The sequence below is a fragment of the Apium graveolens genome, chromosome 9, assembly GCF_009905375.1.
Source record: "Apium graveolens cultivar Ventura chromosome 9, ASM990537v1, whole genome shotgun sequence".
NCBI classification, from domain to species: Eukaryota; Viridiplantae; Streptophyta; class Magnoliopsida; order Apiales; family Apiaceae; genus Apium; species Apium graveolens.
This window is the reverse complement of record NC_133655.1, coordinates 191,602,906-191,620,865: the sequence shown is the minus strand read 5'-3', so window position 1 is coordinate 191,620,865 and position 17,960 is coordinate 191,602,906. Positions and strand designations below refer to the sequence as shown.

The 17,960-nt window shown below is 36.9% G+C and overlaps 1 protein-coding gene across 1 annotated transcript; it reads left to right on the top strand.

The window, feature by feature from the left end:
- The first annotated feature begins 9,489 nt into the window (after positions 1-9,489).
- Positions 9,490-10,284, top strand: LOC141685803 (uncharacterized). Its single transcript, XM_074490887.1, has one exon. The coding sequence runs from the start codon at positions 9,490-9,492 to the stop codon at positions 10,282-10,284; it is 795 nt and encodes a 264-aa protein (XP_074346988.1).
- The last annotated feature ends 7,676 nt before the right edge of the window (positions 10,285-17,960 follow it).

The window sequence follows — 17,960 nt, the reverse complement described above, 5'->3', positions numbered from 1 at the left end:
GGTGGACAAACCCATCTTTCCTACTGACTTTGTAATTCTTGATTTCGAGGAGGATAAGAAGATTCCCATAATCTTGGGAAGACCTTTCTTGGCTACTGGCTGAACCTTGATTGATGTGCAGAAGGGTGAGCTCACTATCCGAGTACTGGATCAGGATGTGACTTTTAATGTTTTCAATGCCATGAAATTCCCTACTGATATAGAGGAGTGCTTAAAAGTGGAATTGGTCGATTCTTTGGTTACTTTAGAGCTTGATCAAATGCTAAGGTCTGATGCCTTAGAGAAAGCCTTGATGGGGGATTCAGATAGTGAATATGATAAAGGTGATGAGCAGTTGCAGTATTTGAATGCTTCTCCCTGGAAGCGAAGGCTGGATATGCCTTTTGAATCTCTTGGATTGTCAGAACTAAAAAATGCTGAGGGGCGTCTCAAGCCATCTTTTGAGGAAGCTCCTACACTCGAGCTTAAACCTTTGCCTGAACACTTGAGGGATGCGTTTTCAGGTGATGCATCTATTTTTCCTGTTATTATTGCATCTGAACTTTCAGGTAGTGATGAGGAAAAGCTCTTGAGAATTCTGAGAGAGTTCAAGTCGGTAATTGGATGGACTATAGAAGATATCAAGGGAATCAACCCTTCTTATTGCATGCATAAAATTCTGCTAGAGGAAGGAAGCAAGCCGACTGTTGAGCAACAAAGAAGGCTAAATCCGATCATAAAGGAGGTTGTGAAGAAGGAAATTCTTAAGTGGCTGGATGCAGGGATCATCTATCTTAAATCTGACAGCTCTTGGGTAAACCCAGTTCAGTGTGTGCCGAAGAAAGGAGGCATCACAGTGGTTGCTAATGAAAAAAAATGAGCTCATTCCTACTCGAACAGTCACGGGGTGGAGAGTTTGCTTGGATTACAAGAAGCTGAACATGGCCACGAGGAAAGATCACTTCCCTCTTCCTTTTATTGATTAGATGCTTGACAGGTTGGCTGGGCATGAGTACTACTGTTTTCTGGATGGCTATTCGGGTTATAATCAGATTTACATCGCTCCAGAAGATCAGGAACATACTACCTTCACTTGTCCGTTTGGTACTTTTGCCTTCAGAAGAGTTTCTTTTGGGTTATGTGGTGCACCTGCCACATTTCAGAAATGCATGATGGCAATCTTCTCTGACATGATTGGTCATAATGTGGAGGTGTTCATGGACGATTTTTCTGTGTTTGGGGATTCTTTCCACGAGTGCTTGCAAAATCTTGGCGCAGTTCTTAAAAGGTGTGTTGAGACCAATCTGGTTCTCAACTGGGAGAAATGTCACTTTATGATACAACAGGGCATCATTCTTAGGCACAAGGTCTCTAGTAAAGGTCTTGAGGTGGACAAAGCCAAGGTGGGGGTCCTTAAAAACCTTCCTCTACCAATTTCTGTTAAGGGAATCCGCAGTTTTCTTGGTCATGCGGGTTTCTATCGGCGGTTCATCAAGGATTTCTCTAAAATCTCTAAAACATTGTGCAATCTATTAGAGAAAGATGTCCCTTTTAAGTTTGATGATGAGTGTCTAGCTGCTTTTGAGAGCTTAAAGAAGAGCTTGATCACGACACTTGTCATAATTGCACCTGATTAGAATGAGCCTTTTGAAATGATGTGCGATGCGAGTGACTATGCAGTTGGAGCGGTTCTTGAGAAAAGGAAGAACAATGTATTTCATGTGGTCTATTATGCTAGTAAGACCCTCGATGGTGCTCAACTGAATTACACTACTACTGAGAAGGAACTCTTAGGCATTGTCTACGGTTTTGAGAAGTTTCGATCTTATTTGCTTGGGACGAAGGTGACAGTCTTCACTGATCATACTGCGATTCGCTATCTCATCTCGAAGAAGGACTCGAATCCTAGATTGATTAGATGGGTTCTTCTACTACAAGAGTTTGAACCAGAGATCAAGGATAGAAAAGGTACTGAGAATCAAGTTGCTAATCATCTCTCTCGATTGGAAGATCCAAGTACAATTTCACATGACAAGACATTGATAAATGCGTCGTTTCCCGACGAGCAGTTGTTTGAGGTACAAGAAGAAGAATCGTGGTTCGCAGACATTGTGAACTATCTTGTGAGCAACATTATGCCCCCGTACTTAACTTATGCTCAAAGGAAGAAGTTTCTTCATGAGGTGAAGTGGTACATGTGGGGTGAGCCATTTTTGTTTCGGCAAGGAGCTGACCAAATCATCAGGAGATGTATTCCGTACAGCGAGACGGAGGGTATCTTGCGAGACTGCCATTCAACTGTTTATGGAGGACACTATGGTGGAGAAAAGACAGCAACTCGTATCCTTCAAGCAGGATTCTTCTGGCCTACATTATTTAAGGATGCGTATCAGTTCGTTTTGAAGTGTGATTGCTACCAACGTGTTGGTAATATGTCAAAGAAGGATGAGATGCCTCTTAATGTGCTTCTCGACGTTGAGGTCTTCGATGTTTGGGGAATTGACTTTATGGGGCCATTTGTCTCGTTGTGCAACAATCAGTATATCTTGTTGGCAGTAGATTATGTCTTAAAATTGGTGGAAGTTAAAGTTTTGCCGATAAATGATGCGAAGGTAGTGCTCAATTTCCTTCACAAGCAGATATTCACAAGATTCGGAACTCCAAGAGTCATAATCAGTGACGAGGGATCGCATTTCTGCAATCGCAAGTTCACTGCTATGATGCAAAGATATAATGTGAATCATCGTATTGCCACGGCCTACCATCGTCAGACTAATGATCAGGCTGAGGTATCTAACAGAGAGATCAAGCAAATTCTGTAGAAAGTTGTATATTCATCGAGAAAGGATTGGTCTTTGAAGCTGGATGAAGCTGTTTGGGCTTATCGAACAACATTCAAGACTCCGCTAGGCATGTCACCATTTCAATTGGTTTATGGTAAAGGATTTCATTTTCCTATGGAGCTAGAGCACAAGGCATATTGGGCTTTGAAGAAATTGAACCTTGATCTGACTGCAGCTGGTAAGAAAAAGATGTTTCAATTGAATGAACTTGATGAGTTCCGACTTCAAGCGTATAAGAACAATGAAATGTACAAGGAGAAAGTCAAAAGATGGCACGATAGGGTTCTAGTGCTCAAATCATTTGTGCCGGGGCAACAAGTTCTTTTGTTCAACTCTCGTCTCCGTCTTTTTCCTGGAAAATTGAAATCGAGATGGTCAGGGCCGATTATTGTCAAAATTGTGTTTCCACATGGAGCGGTGGAGATTTTTGAGAATGATTCAGGACAGGCATTCAAGGTGAATGGACAGTGTTTGAAGCATTACTATGGAGATACGACAAACCGTGAGATGGTTAGTGCCGTTTTATTGTCAACTTAATCTCGGAGTTTTACGTCAAGCTAGCGACGTAAACCAAGCGCTTCTTGGGAGACAACCCATGTTTGTTTTACATTAGTAGTTGAAAAAAGAAGAAAGAAGGAAGAAATCAGAAGAAAATACAAAAAAAATCAAAAAATAGGGCAACTTTTCCAGGAGCACGACGCGCCCGCGCTGGGAAGCGGGGCGGCCGCGCTGAAACATCAGAAGTTGCGCGCGCCAGCGCTGGGAAGTGGGGCGGCCACGCTGAAATAGCAGGAAGTGAGCGTGAGCGTGCCCGCACTCCCAAGCGGGGCGGCCGCGCTGGTGCCCGGAAAAAGAAAAAAATATATAAAAACCGAAAATCAGAAAAAAAAAAAAAAAAAGTTACACACAGCAGTCTTTGTACCCGATTGTTAGTCCTAAAAACTACCCATTATCCCCACTAAACCCACAATCATATCCCACTTCTATTATAACTCTAATTCTAATTCTCTATATATACATACACTTTTATACATCCATCTCCACCTTACTCTTATTCTCTCAAACCCTAAATCTCGCTGCACACCTCTATTATCTCACTTAATATATTCTAATGGCACCAAATAGAGCCCACACCCAAGTAAGCAGCATCACTAACCCCGTATCTACCGATACTTCGAGTATTGGGGGTACGAGGTCACGATTTATTACTCCGGAAGCTGAAGCAGAGTACGCAAAGTTGTTGACTAAGCAGATAGTGAAAGAAAGGGGTTTTCTAACTTCGGGTAAGGATGATATGCTTTTCGAGATGATCTTGGAGATGGGATGGGTTTCGTTTTGTAAGGCTCCCGCGACTGTGCCTATGATTATTGTTCGTGAGTTCTATGTGAACGCGAAAGCTGATAAGAATGGGTATTCGGTGGTGCGTGGGTTGATAGTGGATTACAACCCGGAGGCTATTCATAGGGTTCTCAACCAACCTGAGAGACAACCTACTCAGGAGGAGTGGGTTAATAAGACGGGGGAGGACTTTGATTTGGATTTGATTGTGGCTACGCTATGTATCTCGAAGACACAATGGAAGTTCAAGAGGGGATCAAACGAGTATCTCAATTTCCCTGCTTCATGTATGAACATGTTTGCTTGTTCTTGAAATGCTTTTATTTGTGCGATTATCATGCCTTCTTCTCATGTGCATGATATGACGGTGGATCGTGTGAAGTTGTTATGGGTGATTTTTTAGGGAGATTATGTGGATCTCGGTTCTGTTTTTCATCAGGGTATTTTGCGGTTTTTGCATTGTGGCACTAGGGGGTCTATCCCTTATGCCTCGATTGTGACCAAGCTTTGTGTTGTGGTGGGTGTTCATTGGCCTGCATACGAGCAGCTTCAATTACCGAGAGCTCCCATCGATAGTTCTACGATCTTGAGCATGCAGGAGTGGTTTAGTGGAAAGGCTAACGAGAAAGGACTTGAGTACACTTATGATCATTTGTCGGGTGTCCAACCAGCCGATTAGACATATGCTGGTGGTTCGACTCAGGCACGTAGAGCAGCATGGAGACATCAGATTGGTGAGACTAGTTCTTCGCAGCAGCAGCCGCCGCAGGAGGCAGAGGATAGTGCTGGTTTAGGCTCGACGCAGTATAGGCGTTTGACGAGGCGGATGGATGCGATGTATGAGTTGCATAGCAGGTTTGCACAGGATCTTACTCAGGAATTGGGTACATCTTTTTGAGCTACGGGGGTTGACATACAGTGAGCAGTTTTTGGAGAGGATTATTTGTACCCGCCTCCTGATACACCACCCGCGGAGGGTGATGATTCTTCTTCTTCCGAGTAGGTATGCCTTGATTTCTTGCTATACCTTCATTGAGGACAGTGAAATATTTAAGTTTGGGGGTGGTAGTTAAAGAATATTTGTGTGTGAGTCCATATAGATGCATATTCATGATAGTTTAGTTTATATAGTTTGCATATTTGTCATGTAGGTATTTGTTTTTGTTTCTGTTCTGCGTATTTATTATCATGTTAGTATGTTGCATATAGTTGTATCGACATTATATCATCATCCCTTAGGTTGCTTTTCCGATTAATTTGTGATGTTGTTTCGAGTGTAGTGATGTCGTATAGAGGAATGTTAAGTCCTAACGAATTGATTTGCATGCTAAAAAAAAGAAAATTTTCACTAAGTCTTATAGGTTGCTTGAGTGATAGATCATGATCATGACTTGTTTGTTTGTCGAGGTTTAATCACTTGTTTATGTCTAGAATTTATGTTATTCACTTAGTGATGAAATAATATGGATTTTTAAAATTGGAAAAAAGATTAGATATCAATGCAAGTTGTGTTTAGGCGTCAAATGGCTAGTAGCCGGATCATATTTTTATGAGTAGTCTAGGGTTGAGCGAGATGGAGCGAAACACACTCGTTCAAAAATTGTTGAAAAAAAGAAAAAAATGAAAAAAAAATAGAAAGAAAAGAATAAAAAAGTAAAAAAAATATGTGTTATGCATAATTAATCATGAGTGGGCTCTTTAATACTCGAGTTATTAAGTTCTAGGGGACTTTGTGCCTAGTGACCTAAGGCTTTTATAGTATGGGATCCGCTAACCTAACGCTCGCTACATGGGTATTATTGCATAAGTCTTTTGTGGACCTCACTCATTGCACAATCAAATAAGCATATATGTGTTTTGTTATGTGTTAGCAATAAAAGAATGGATCATTGTATAACTCTGATATAAATGAAGTGTTGTCAGTCATTTTGTGTTTATCGTTTATTCTGTTAATAACCTTGTGATTGTCTTCACGAGATGTGAGTTATGATTATTGATCTAGTTTCAAGAGTATATCTGTTAAGCAATTATACACACACACGTTTCTGGCTTGTGAGTTGATTTGTGGGATTTCATTGAACTTTGTGTGAATAATTGCATTCATTAAGATGTTTCTCATTGATGGTTTAGTTATTCTGAGAGGATCATTGCATTCATGTTAGTTGCATTCATGCATTTTTATTTCTTGTTCTTTGAGTCTGTTTATGCTTGAGGAAAAACATCGATTCAAGTTTGGGGGTGTGATAAATGGCATTTTATATCCACTTAGAACGCTTCCTAAAGGCTCGGATTGGTGTTTTGTACTCAAGTTGTTTGTGTTTTTATGTGTTTTTGTAGTGTTTAGCATTTCAGGGCATATTCGAAAGAAGGAATGGAGTTTACATTGTTTCTATGCTAAAAGGGTGTTAGGATGGAGTCTCGGTCGATTGCGTACAAGAAACCAGCACGAGAAGGTCAAGAAAGCAGAAAAATCCAGTTTTTCCAGAAGCTCAGGGCGGCCACGCTACTCTTGGGAGCGGCCACACTCATATAACAGAAACCCAGGGCGGCCGCGCGGAAACTCAGAGCGGCCGCGCTAGGTCGATTTTTCAAAATCCTGATTATGTTAGAAGACTGATTTTTTGGACTCCTGAGCTAATTGGGTTGGTATTTAAAGACTCTTAAAAGACATTTTTCAGATAGAAGAGCAAGGAGAGAGCAGCAAGAAGACCTAATAGCACAATGTTGGGGTTAAACCCAATATGTGGTATAAGCTTGGTGATACAAGACATAATTGAATTGGGCAATAATTGTATTTGTTGACAAGTATTATCATAATGGGATTGAGTAATAATTGTATGCGTTGACAATTATTATCATAATGGGAATGGGTAATAATTGTATGGGCAGACAATTATTATTGTAATCAGATAAGGTATGTCTCGTTGGCTAAGTTTGTGATGGCTATATATACATAGTCATGTTATTGTTTTGACATATGCAATAGAGATGTAGTCGTCTTAGGTATCGTGCGGGAGATGCTTGAGCATTGGTTGGCTCAAGTATCAGTTTGGGACACCATTGAGGTGTTATGTATTGATGTATTATTGATAATTGTTTTGATTAATAATATAAATTGGGACGTGGGTTTTCCACGTCAAATATATTGTTGTGTGTTTGTGTGCGTACTCTGTATTGGTAGAATTGAATCTCGAATGTGCGTGTGTGTGTGTTTCCTCCTAACAAGTGGTATCAGAGTCGAGGTTCGAGGTTCATGATGAACTGGGTTGGAGGAACATTCGAGGTTCAATTGGTATGGTGGAGTACGTTGATGGATTTGCTGACAAAGTTACGTGCGGTATGGCAGTTGACTTGCACCGTGGATCAATTCGTTCGGACTCGGGGTGGAAGATGGACGGGATCATTGTAATAGTTTTAATGGTTTGATGGTTGATCGACCAGGTGAAATTTTTTGGATGATACTCGTGATGTTCTTCAAAAGAGGCCAAAGGATTATGAAAGCAAGGATCGGGTGACTTAATGCTGAAAGAAGGCACTCGTGGTTGATGCACGTGATTTTGTGGATGGATATGGATAGTTTGGAGGTATTGGAGGTCACTATACGGGCCTCAGTGATTCTTAAAAGTTGGAAGAACGAGATGAATGGATTCTTGTTCGATGGGAGGCATCGGCGAACAGACGTTGATGTTTTAATGGTTACCATTCAACCTAATCTGGAGTATTAGGTTGAAAGGGAGGATTGTTGGGGTTAAACCCAATATGTGGTATGAGCTTGGTGATACAAGACATAATTGGATTGGGTAATAATTATATTTGTTGACAATTATTATCATAATGGGATTGAGTAATAATTGTATGTGTTGACAATTATTATCATAATGGGAATGGGTAATAATTGTATGGGCAGACAATTATTATTGTAATCAAATTAGGTATGTCTTGTTGGCTAAGTTTGTGATGGCTATATATACATAGTCATGTTATTGCTTTGACATATGCATAAGATATGTAGTCGTCTTAGGTATCGTGCGGGAGATGCTTGAGCATTGGTTGGCTCAAGTATCAGTTTGGTACACCATTGAGGTGTTATATATTGATGTATTATTGATAATTGTTTTGATTAATAATACAAGTTGGGACGTGGGTTTTCCACGTCAAATATATTGTTGTGTGTTTATGTGCGTACTCTATATTGGTATAATTGAATCTCGAATGTGTGTGTGCGTTTCCTCCTAACACACAATACAACGAAGGAGAAGAAGATCTTGTTTTTACTTGTGATTCTTTGCTTAAGTTGTAACGTTGGATGCTCGTTTTCTTTGTTGTTTGAACGTAATACTCTTGTTAACGTACTTTGTTATTATTATTCAGTTTATAAAGACTTAGTTTATTTACTATGCTTTCATTGGAACCCATGGTGACGATGAGTTCGGTTATGAACTAATCGTTATCGTGGGGTTTTAATGGATTTACTTATGGATTTTTTTAGTTAATTGTTTTGATACCTAAGTGTGTGGTGATTGTTTGATATCCTAGTATTAGTTGTGCTTATTCGTCTTATGTGTGTAGCTAACATATAACATACTGTGTTAATCTCTATTTAAGCGAAAGTGAATATAGAGGTTTAGAACTTATCGTGCTAACCTGGGTTCATGTATAATTGTTATGCATGATTCGTAGGTAATTTTAACCATCTTACTTGCCCTATTTAATCACGATAGATAACTTGCGCATTAAATCGTTATGTTGTCAACATATAGGGACTCAACATAATTGGTGTCTATTCAGCTTCTATCTCTTTTGTGGATGTCTGGTAGTAGGGTATTCATACAAAGAAAGTTGGCGTTTACTAGTTTCGTGTTATCTGATTAGTTTTTATCACCATTGCATGCTAAGGTAAAGAACAATGACTTTGAATGAAGTATTTAATGAAGTTAGAATCACATGTTTGTCTTATATAGTTAATTCAATCACTTTTAATCTCTTAGTTAATTGCATGTTAGTTTAATCTTAGTTATAAATATCTCAACTTGTTATTGTCATAGCATTAAGCGATAGCCATACCATTGTTGCATAGGTGTATAATCTTAACTTAACTAAAAGAGTCTCTGTGGGTACAAATCTGATTTATATCTTTGCGAACGCGTATACTTGCGTGAAACTTTAGCGCGTGTTTTCGCCCTAACACTCAATTGGCTGAAATATTGGCAACATTAGTGGGGAACCAACAAGGTGGACCTAGGATCTTGATATCTGAATTTAAGAAGTTAAGTCCTCCCATTTTGAAGGATCCATAAATCCTTCATAAGTGGATAGGTGGTTGTAAGAGATGGAGAAGATTTTTGATTTGTTAGGGAGTATAGACGAACAAAAAATCAGTTTGGCAAGCTACCAACTCCAAGGGGGTGTCCATGATTGGTGGCTTATGGAGAAAAGGCGTGTTGAAGGTAACGAGGAAAGAGCTACCCAAACATACACTTGGGAAACTTTTAAGGAGTTATTTCAGGACAAGTACTTTCCTAGAACGATTCGGGTTAAGTTGGAGCGTGATTTTATAAGGTTGGAGCAAGGAGAAAAGCAAACTGTCTCAGAATATGAATCGGAATTTGCCCGTTTAGCCAAGTATCCGCTATTTTTGGTTGCAGACGAGGTTAGTAGGGCACGTAGGTTTGAAGAGGGGCTACAAAGTGAGATAAGGAGGCATGTGTCGGCACTTGAACTAAGTACTCACCAAATGGTGTTGAACAAAGCTTTAGTAGTGGAGAGAGGCTTAATGGTAGAGGACGGAAGGAAAGATTTTGAGTCTAAGAAGAGAGCTGAGCCAACAAGTGGATTTAACGAGAATGGATCATCGACGAAGTTCAATAATCGAGGAAATTTTAATCGTCGCGATTCAGGAGCTAAGCTTTCTTGTTCTAAATGTGGAAGGAATCACTTGCATAAGGATCGTCGCTGGAACACTGGAGCCTGCTTTAGCTATAGGGAGTCTGGGCATAAGATTGCAGAGTGTCCAAAACGCGAGACTTCAAAGGACAAGGGTAATAGGAACATTGGAACTCTAGCTGCACTTGGACCAAACTATGGACGTTTGTTTAAGCTTCTTACAGATCCGAACACAAATTAAGGTACACAATTATTTCTACCTTGTGCGGAGCTTGAATATAAATGTTATATATAATATTTTTTAAAAGATTTGTTTAAATTTGGGGACCAAATTTTTTTAAGGAGGGTAGAATGTGATAACCCCATATTTCTTGGTTAAAACACATATATATTGAAGTGATTTAAATTGTTTTAGTTATAAAATAAATATCTTATAACATGAATAGCTAAAAAAACAAAACTTTTAATGGTGTCCAAAATTTTGTAATATATATTACTTTTATGACTATATATTTTAAAATATGTGATGTTACTTTATAAATATATTTATTTAATTAGTATTTTTTATAACAAAAGACTTCAGTCAAAACTACTGTTAGTGGAGATATACATCAGTTAAAATAGTGGTCACGTACCATTATTCCAGGAACATGTTTAACTTGTTATGTATATAAATATAGGTACTTGCTTCACTTATATTTTTGTACAGTTTCTTCTTAACAAGGTACCTCTTATTCTATTATATTTTCTTATATGTTTGTTGTCTTCTTAAAAATCTCTCTCGTGTAGTTACTTGATGTTAACGTATTGATTGATATTATAGTAATGCATGTATATATAGGTCTGAGTAGGTGTCTCTTCTCTTTTTTTCTTTTCAACCTATATGTTTTGTATACTTACATATATAATATAGTATGTATTGTTACTTGCCATAATTTTGCATTTAATTGCATAACATGTTACAGGTTTGGTAATTTATGTTAAATTGTGTAAATATGTTACAGGTGATTGATGTTAAATTCAGTAAATGTGTTACGGCCTCACAAAATCAGTTATATAAGTAGTTAAATTGTTAATACTTAAATGTTTTATTCTGTTGTTCTAATAAATTAATGTTATTAGTTTGAATATATGCAAAAGAATGAGTAAATTATATACTTGTTTAAATCATTTATTGGTATAAAAAGGGTTTATAATTATATTTAGTTTCTTTTTTATTTGATTTTATATAAATAAATATATTTATGCTAATATTTATTTTGACAAAAGAATACATACACTTTTATTTGGGTTTGTTATTTTTAGAATGAGTATTTTATTTTTAGCATAATTTAAAATAGACTGTGGTTGTAATTTTTATTATTTAATTATTGTAGTCAACTAAATATATAAAATTTGTTAAGTTAAATGTAATTCTTTGTGTTAGTTAAGAATTATATACTTAGGTTTATGGACGTATGTTTTTTTGTGTTGTTTATATGACCTAACTGTAATTGTATAATTAATATTCTGTTAGCCATATATATGTTATTAATTTGTGGGAGTTAATTTCATGACTGTTACATATTTTTATTTTAACTTCTGTGTAGTTTTATAATAAAGATTGCTTTTTTGTTTAATTTATGCTTATCTCCTAGCATAAATCTGGGGATTGTGTATTTGGTGATTTTTCAAATAAGGTAAGTTAACTCTTCACACTTTTATTTTTATTTGAAATCTTTTAAATATTTTGCACTGCTTTTATTTTTTAAAATTTATGGATCAAGTACCCTGTTTTTAGAAATAAGAATTCCCAGTGAGCTCTGACTTATGAACCAGTTAGTAATTGTGTATAGTTCCGAAACTAGCCTTTGATACTTTACTAGGGAGTGCTACTTATGATGTCTTCGGGAGCGCACACTCTATGATATCTTAGTAAGGGGCACATTATTGACAGAAATTATGAACTTTTGATACTGTGTCACCAAGTATTTGTGGCCTTATCGAGCTGTGGAATCAAATTAAGTTTTATGTCATATGGATTTTTGGACAATGATTTTGGTTTTATAAAATTATGATACTTGATCCACTAGTGTAGAATTGTTTTCTTGCTGGGCTCTTTGGCTCATTACTTACAAATTTTCAGGTGCTTAGCTTTTGGGACATCTTAAATGTGGACTTGATTTGAGCTTGCATTGTAATAATGTTTTAGTGATTATGTTTGTATTAGAGCTGCTTCTCCCAGGATTTGACTTATTTCCAGTTTAGATGATTTTATTTCTAACTTGGATTTTAGAATTTTATGGACAATTAGAACCTTATTTTAAGTATGAATAAAATTTGGAGTTTTAGTTTAACATTTAAGTGTAATTTATTGTCTTAAAAGTCGGGGTATTACACCAATGCCAAGATAACTCCATCAGGAGTCAAGCCTGCACTATCACTTTGAGGTAGTGGTTCTTGTGTGGCTAGAGATGTAGGAGCTGCTAGATTACTTTGAAATCCAGGTTCTTGTGTATTCCTCTCCTCAGAATCAGAGTCTGTCTCCGATGCTTAGCCAAGTTGCTACCAAGCTGTCTTCCTTGTAGTATAAGACTCAATAGTCTTCCATAAAGCTTTGACCTTGGGGACCTCACTTGTGAGTTTAGCTGTGGCTCAATCATGCCACTCTTGGATTAACTTGGTATCAAGAGGTTCAATGTATGCAATGTCTGCTACACCACTTTGAGGTGTAGGTTCTTGTGGGACTGGATCAGGTGTAGTAGCTGCTGCATCCATTTGAAAAGCAGGTTCTTGTATGCTTGATCCATGAAACTTTCCTTGTTTTTGCACCCTCTTAGCTATCCTCTCAACTTGCTCATGAGTAACTTCCCTTACTCTAAACTTTAGCTTCACAGGAGAATCAGAAATTGTAACAGGTGCATCGGTATTTATGTCATCCTTATGAATCCTTGGATTTTGGGGTGAAGTGTATGCATCATATCTCTCCTCAGCTATTTCTGGTTGAAGTTTCAGCTTTTGTTGAACAAGATAAATTTTGACCAAATTCCTTTTCCTTGGTATAGGGCTTTGAGAATCAGTATTTACAGCATTAGTGTTTGCTGTGCCCTCTTCAGTTGGTAGTGCAACTGAAAGTTGAGTAGAATCAGAATTTAATTTCTTGAACTTGGATGATAAGGTAGCATTGTCCTCATCATCTGATTCTGACTCAGCTAGTACAAGCTTTCTCTTAACAATTTCTGAAGGTTTAGAAGAATAATATAAGATTTTCCAGTAATAGCATTGGCACCAGTGTCCCGAGCAAACTTCAAGACAACTCTCTGACCATAAGGCCTAGCAGACTGGAGAATAATATCCTGTGGTTTTTCTTGAGGAGCATCAGACTTTGCTAACTTCTTTCTTTTTATAACAGGTGCCGTTTGGGAAAAACCTGAGGTGGATTGTGTTTGATGAAGTTTTTGTAATGTAGAGCTTGGGCTAGCTACAAAGGGGTTCCCAACTGTCATAGCCTGTAGCTTAGCTCTTTGCACATTCTATTGTGCATAAGTCTCAGGAAGCCTTACAATTAGCAAGATCCTGACAGAAATTGGCAACCTGAGAGGTGCAAGTGCAAAACTCTCTTTATCTTTTGAAATTAAATCAGAGAAAGCCCTTTTAGTAAGCTTAAACACTGAAATAATTTGATTAGCAGGGATTTGGGTATTGTGGAAACAATGGTTAAAGATAAGCTGACCAAATCTAGCATAATATACTACATTAGAATCAGCTTTTAACCTATCTCCCATAAAACATAAAACAACTCTACCAAAATCATAATTAAAATCATAAATTAAAGAGTACCCAATTTGCGTGTCATGATGGGGAGTGCAACAAAATTGGTACACTTGTTATTGAAGGCTTTGGTGATGTAGTCAAAATAGAAATCCCATTCCTTTCTGAGCCCAGGCCTCTTCAATTGCCCCATGTTCTTGAGATCCCTGTCATAGACAATCTCAGTAAAGAACCTCCTCATCCCAGTATCACCAATGAAGGCGGTTTAAGATGGATGAGTAGGAAGATGAAGAGCTTCTCTTATTGTCTATGGTATCACAACCTTGGTTCCTTCACCAAATTTAAAAGTGATACTTGGAGTACCACTCTCACCACTATCATAATAAACCTCATTCCTCCACAGAGCTAGCATTTTTCCCCATAAACAACTATAGGGTTTTTTTAGAGCATACCCTACCTCACTCACACTTAGAAAATACTGAAAGATGTGATAATAAGGATTGATACCAGTGTGATCTAGAATCGCAGCATAATTGTTTATGACAAACTTGGAACCATTATGAGTAAAAGCTGTAGAAGTAGCTGGTGCAAACATGATTATCTGTGTGAAAAAGCTTCAAAACTGATGAGGTTATCAGAGTTTAATTAAGAGAGATGAAGAAGTAAGAAAATAAAAAGAGTTTGATTAGAGATAAAGTGATAATTTAAAATCAAAAATTGATTTTGATTAAACTTAGTGGGATACGTGGCAAGTTATTAGTGCACATAAAAACAATCATGGAACAGATAATAAGGTGTAGTAAATACGTGCACAGTTACACAAGATAATGTTGTGTAGATACTCAATCGTTTTTCCTAAACACACGCTACCACATGCACTTTTTAATTATTTCCATAAAATCACCCACTAGACTATATCTCAGTAAATTAATTAAAAAACTATTTTAAATATATTCTGAATAAATTTAAAAATCATCAGTATTTGAGAACTGTCCTGAAATCATTTTAAATTCATTAATCAATCTTGTAAATGTGGCTTCACAAAGTGGGTTGGTGAAGATATCTACTAGTTTCTGATCTATAGGCACAAAGTTCAACTTCACTGTACCTTCCATCACATGTTCCCTTATGAAATGGTACATAATGCTGATGTGTTTTGTCATAAAATATTGTACCAGATTTCCTGTCATTGTAATAACACTTTGATTATCATAATATATAGGACTTTTAGAAAACTCTATCCCATAATCCAGTAATTGATTCTTCATCCAAAGTATTTGAGCACAATATCTTCTTGCAGCAATATACTCAACTTCTGCAGTTGAAGTGGAAATTGACTTTTGTTTCTTGCTAAACCAAGAAACCAGTATACCACCAAGAAATTGGCAGCTTACTGAAGTGCTTTTCCTATATTTTGCATCCTGCAAAATCAGCATCTGAATATCCAATTAACTTAAAATCTGAATCTCTGGGATACCACAATCCAAGATTCATGGTGTCTTTGAGATATTTAAAATCACAGCTAACAGATGTGGTTCCCTTGGATCAGCTTGGAACCTTGCACACAGAAAAGTATCATATATGATATCAGGTCTACTAGCAGTCAAATATAGGAGTGAGCCAATCATACCTTGGTAGTTAGTTATATATAACGATGAACCAATATTTAAATCTAACTTGGTTACAGTGGCCATGTGAGTTGTTGCAGTTGAATTATGTTGCATTCTAAATCTTTTAAGTAAAATTCTGGTATAGTTTGCTTGATTGATGAAGATTCCTTCTTCAGTTTGCTTGACTTGTAATCCCATAAAATGACTTAATCCTCCCATCATACTCATTTGATATCTGGACTACATTAGCTTGGCAAACCTCTCATAGAGTTTATCATTAGTTGAGCCAAAAATGATATCATCAACATATATCTGAAATAACAAGAAGTCCTTACCATGGTACTTATAAAATAGAGTTTTATCAATTGTACCTATTTTGAAACCACTTTCCAATAAGAATTGAGCAAGTGTTTCATACCAAGCTCTTGGAGCTTGCTTTAATCCATAGAGTGCCTTATCCAATTTGTAGACATGATTTGGATATTTTGGATCAATGAACCTTGGAGGCTGTTCAACATAAACTTTCTCATCAAGTCCACCATTTTGAAATGCACTCTTCACATCCATTTGGAACACCTTGAATTTCATGTGAGCAGCATAGACTAGAAAAATTATGATTGCCTCAAGTCTTGCAACTGGAGCAAAAGTCTCATCATAATCAATGCCTTCTTTCTGTAAATAACCCTTTGCAACTAGCCTTGACATATTTCTTGTAATAATTCTCTCACTCTCAGTCTTGTTTCTGAACACCCACTTTGTACCAACTATTGATATATTCTTTAGTCTTGGTACCGATGTCCTGACTTTGTTTCTTTCAAATTCATTGAGCTCATGTTACATTGCTATGATTCAATCAACATCTTGAAGAGCTTCTTCCACTATTTTGGATTCAGTTTGAGATAGAAAAGAATGATAGAGATATTCATTTTGAGTGGCTATTCTGGTCTTTACACCACTATCAGGATCTCCAATAACTAAGTCAGATGTGTGTGACTTTGTCCATTTTCTTACAGAAGGAAGTTGACTTCTTAAAGTAGATACTCCCCTACTGATCCATGAAGTCTCTAGTTTCACTTTGTCTTGTACCATCATTATTTCCTAAAGCTCCCCCTGAATCTGTGCTTCCAGTATTATCAGTATTTGTTTCATCAGTATTTGAGGAATCAGAGTCTGATGAATTATCTACTGATGTTTCTTGATTAGAATCACTTGTACTTGACTCTTGATGTGAATCATGTTGCTCCTCCTCAACATGTGATTCAGTATTTGTAGTATTGCCATTGACATGTGGCTCATTAGAGTTTAAAGTGATATTAGGATTTGCAGTTTCAGGATTTATCAAATGATCAGGCTTTAACTGTTTAGCATATGGTACTTCATTTTTGAATCTCAATTCTTCATGGTTATCTACATCTTCTAGACCTGTAATCTTCTTATCATCAAAAGATATATGAATAGATTCCATGAGCACCCTTGTTCTCGGATTATAAACTCTGAAAGCTTTTGTTGACAGTGGATATCCAACAAAAATACATTCATCAACTTTTAAATTAAATTTAGTAAGCTGTTCAAAATGAGTTTTGAGAACAAAACATTTACATCCAAATATGTGAAAGTATTTCAAATTTGGCTTCTTTCCCTTCACCATCTCAAATGGTGTTTTTCCATGCTTGTTTATCAGTGTAGCATTTTGTGTGAAGCATGTAGTTTGCACAGCCTCAGCCTAGAAGTAAGTTGGAAATTTTGTTTCCTCAAACATGGTCATTGCAGTTCTATGAGAGTTCTGTTCTTTCTTTCAACAACTCCATTTTGTTGTGGAGTTCCGGGGGCATAAAATTCCTTGTTTGATCCCCTTGTACTTATAGAATTCTTCCATAGTGCTATTCTTGAATTCAGTTTCATTGTCACTTATAATTATCTTTACTTTGTGTGTTGATCATTTTTCTAGTTCCCTTACATAATCAAGAAGAATGGATGAAGTCTCATCTTTGGTGTGCAGAAAATACACCCATGTGTATCTTGTGTACTCATCAACAATCGTAAATGCATATCTTTTCTTTGCAATAGACGTTACAATTACAGGACCAAAAAGATAAATATAAAGTAAGTGATATGGTTCAAGAATCGAGGATTCAGTTTTACTCTTGAAAAAATGATTTCCCTAATTTGACTTTCTGGCATGAGTCACATAAGCCATCATAAGTAAACACTGCATTGGACAATCCTCTAATATAATCTTTCTTCACAAGTTCATTGATGTTGTTAAAATTGAGATGAGAAAGTCTTTTATGCTAGTTTCAGTTGTCTTTTATAGTTGCTCTACTAGGTAGACATATTTCGGAACCATCAGAAATTATGGAGACCCTGGCTTCATATAAGTTACCATGTCTATAACCCGTCATTGCCATATTGCCATCTGTTTTACTGATAATTTCACATTATTCTTCATAAAAAGTCACATGGTAAACTCTATCACAGATTTGACTCACACTGATCAGACTATGCTTGAGTCCTGCAACTAGAGCTACATTTTCAATGATGATATTTCCAAGTTTGA